Here is a 1,777-nt window from a genome sequence, read left to right as displayed (position 1 = left end):
AATACAGGAAGACCCAACAGCAGCCCATGAAGAAAAAGGAAAATCAAACAAAGGAGAGGGAAATTGATGTGGCTATATTTGCGGAAGAGGAAGAGGAAGAGACGCTACATTGAATTGATCCAAAACCCTAGGTGCGAAGAACTTGTGTGACTCAATTCAAAGCATCTCGGTCTAGATCCGTGAATAAAATGGTGTCTGTAACACGAAGAGGGCTCATAAGAAAGAAACCGAAGTCAAAGATGGCACATGCAACAGGTGATGCTTCGTCTCCTCACCTAATCGATGGATCGAGTGGAGAAGAACAGAATCCACCCGTGATTCAGAGTGAAGAGAAGTCTGGAGCAGGGAAGGGGACCGGAAGCGAGAGCGACTCACTCGCTACTGCAGACGAAGACGGAAAATCATCAGCCAAATCACCAGAGGATCTTGGAGAAGAGAATCCGCTTCCCGACGAAGCCCAGGTTGAATCGGTGGCACAAGAGGAGGTACACGATGGTGCGAATGAGCCCGAAGCAGAAAATAAAGAAAGCCCTCGAGCCGAAACTAAATCGCAAGAAGCCGATCAACTGAGGGAGGGTAGAGAAGCCGCATCGGAGACCCGAACAGAGGCTGAGCCCGAGGACAACGAAAGGGTGATTTCTGAGAACGAAGAAGGAAGAGGTCTGCCATCTGAGACAGACGAACGGCCAGAAGAGATGTTGGTTCAGGAGCAAATCGACGAGGTCAAAAGGAAGCAGAGCTTGGCAATGGTGACAGTTCCTGCTGCAAAGCGAGCTCGGAAAGAAAAGAAAAGAACCACATCCGCTGAAGCCTCAGAGCCAAGAGCTGAATCAACCCCAGCCGCTCCTTGCCCAGAAGCTGAGTCAAGTCACGACAAACAGAAGAAGAAGAAGGCAAACCTCCGGAGCAAAAAGAGGGTTGTGTCTGATGAACGAATCCAGCTGTTCAAGGATCGTCACATCTGGTGGAAACGAGTTGTAGATGTGGACGAAGAAGATGAATGGAAGTACCTTGAGGTACTTCGTGAGAGCGGAATGCGGTGGACGGTGACAGAGCTCGAGCCCTACATGAGCAAGGTGGTGCGAGAGTTCTATGCAGGACTACCATCAGAGTCACCGAGTGATTCATCTCAGGTCTTTGTAGTGAGAATCAGGGAAGCTAAAGTCCGAATTTCTCCAAGGATCATCAACGAGACCTTACGTCGCGAGCCTCTGACTGAAGCAGAAAGAAAAGAGTAGGCTGAGGCAGACCTTGTGCCAATTTCTGAGGTATCAAGATACATGTCACAAGGGCATCAGTCGACATGGTCTGAGTTAACCTCGAGAGATTTCCCTCCATGGATAGCTGCAATGATGGTCATCGCATCTTACAACTGGGTCCCATCAACGAATAAGCACCACATCTCCGAGGAACGGGCAAGGTTAGTTTACAAGCTGGCGCACAGAATCAATGTTGACATTGGGCGGATGATCTTCCAACAAATGCTTGATCTGAGCAAGGTCATCAAGGGAGATAGACGATGGTTGATGTTTCCCTGTCTCATCAGCAAGGTCATCAAGAGGCAACTCATTCTGCAGCTCGAAGAAGGTGAAATGTGGATCTTTCCAACCAAATACAAGAAGGATCCACAAAGTGGGGAAACCTTTCTCAAGAAGGAAGCCGCTGCTGCAGTTACCTAGGAAAAGGCTAAGGAGAAACGGAAGAAAGAGGCAAGAAATAGGACTGGATTTGCATCGACATCTCGTCCTTCAACCTCGAATCCGCATTCAACAACCGC

The 1,777-nt window shown here is 48.9% G+C and overlaps 1 protein-coding gene across 1 annotated transcript; it reads left to right on the top strand.

Moving 5' to 3' along the window:
• Window positions 1-239: 239 nt before the first annotated feature.
• Window positions 240-1,238, top strand: LOC112084351 (retinitis pigmentosa 1-like 1 protein). The gene has a single exon (XM_024153471.1). It carries the CDS (start codon window positions 240-242, stop codon window positions 1,236-1,238), a length of 999 nt encoding a protein of 332 aa, XP_024009239.1.
• The last annotated feature ends 539 nt before the right edge of the window (window positions 1,239-1,777 follow it).

Source organism: Eutrema salsugineum, unplaced genomic scaffold (genome assembly GCF_000478725.1).
Source record: "Eutrema salsugineum unplaced genomic scaffold, Eutsalg1_0 scaffold_4, whole genome shotgun sequence".
Taxonomy (NCBI): Eukaryota; Viridiplantae; Streptophyta; class Magnoliopsida; order Brassicales; family Brassicaceae; genus Eutrema; species Eutrema salsugineum.
This window is presented reverse-complemented; position numbering and strand designations above follow the sequence as displayed.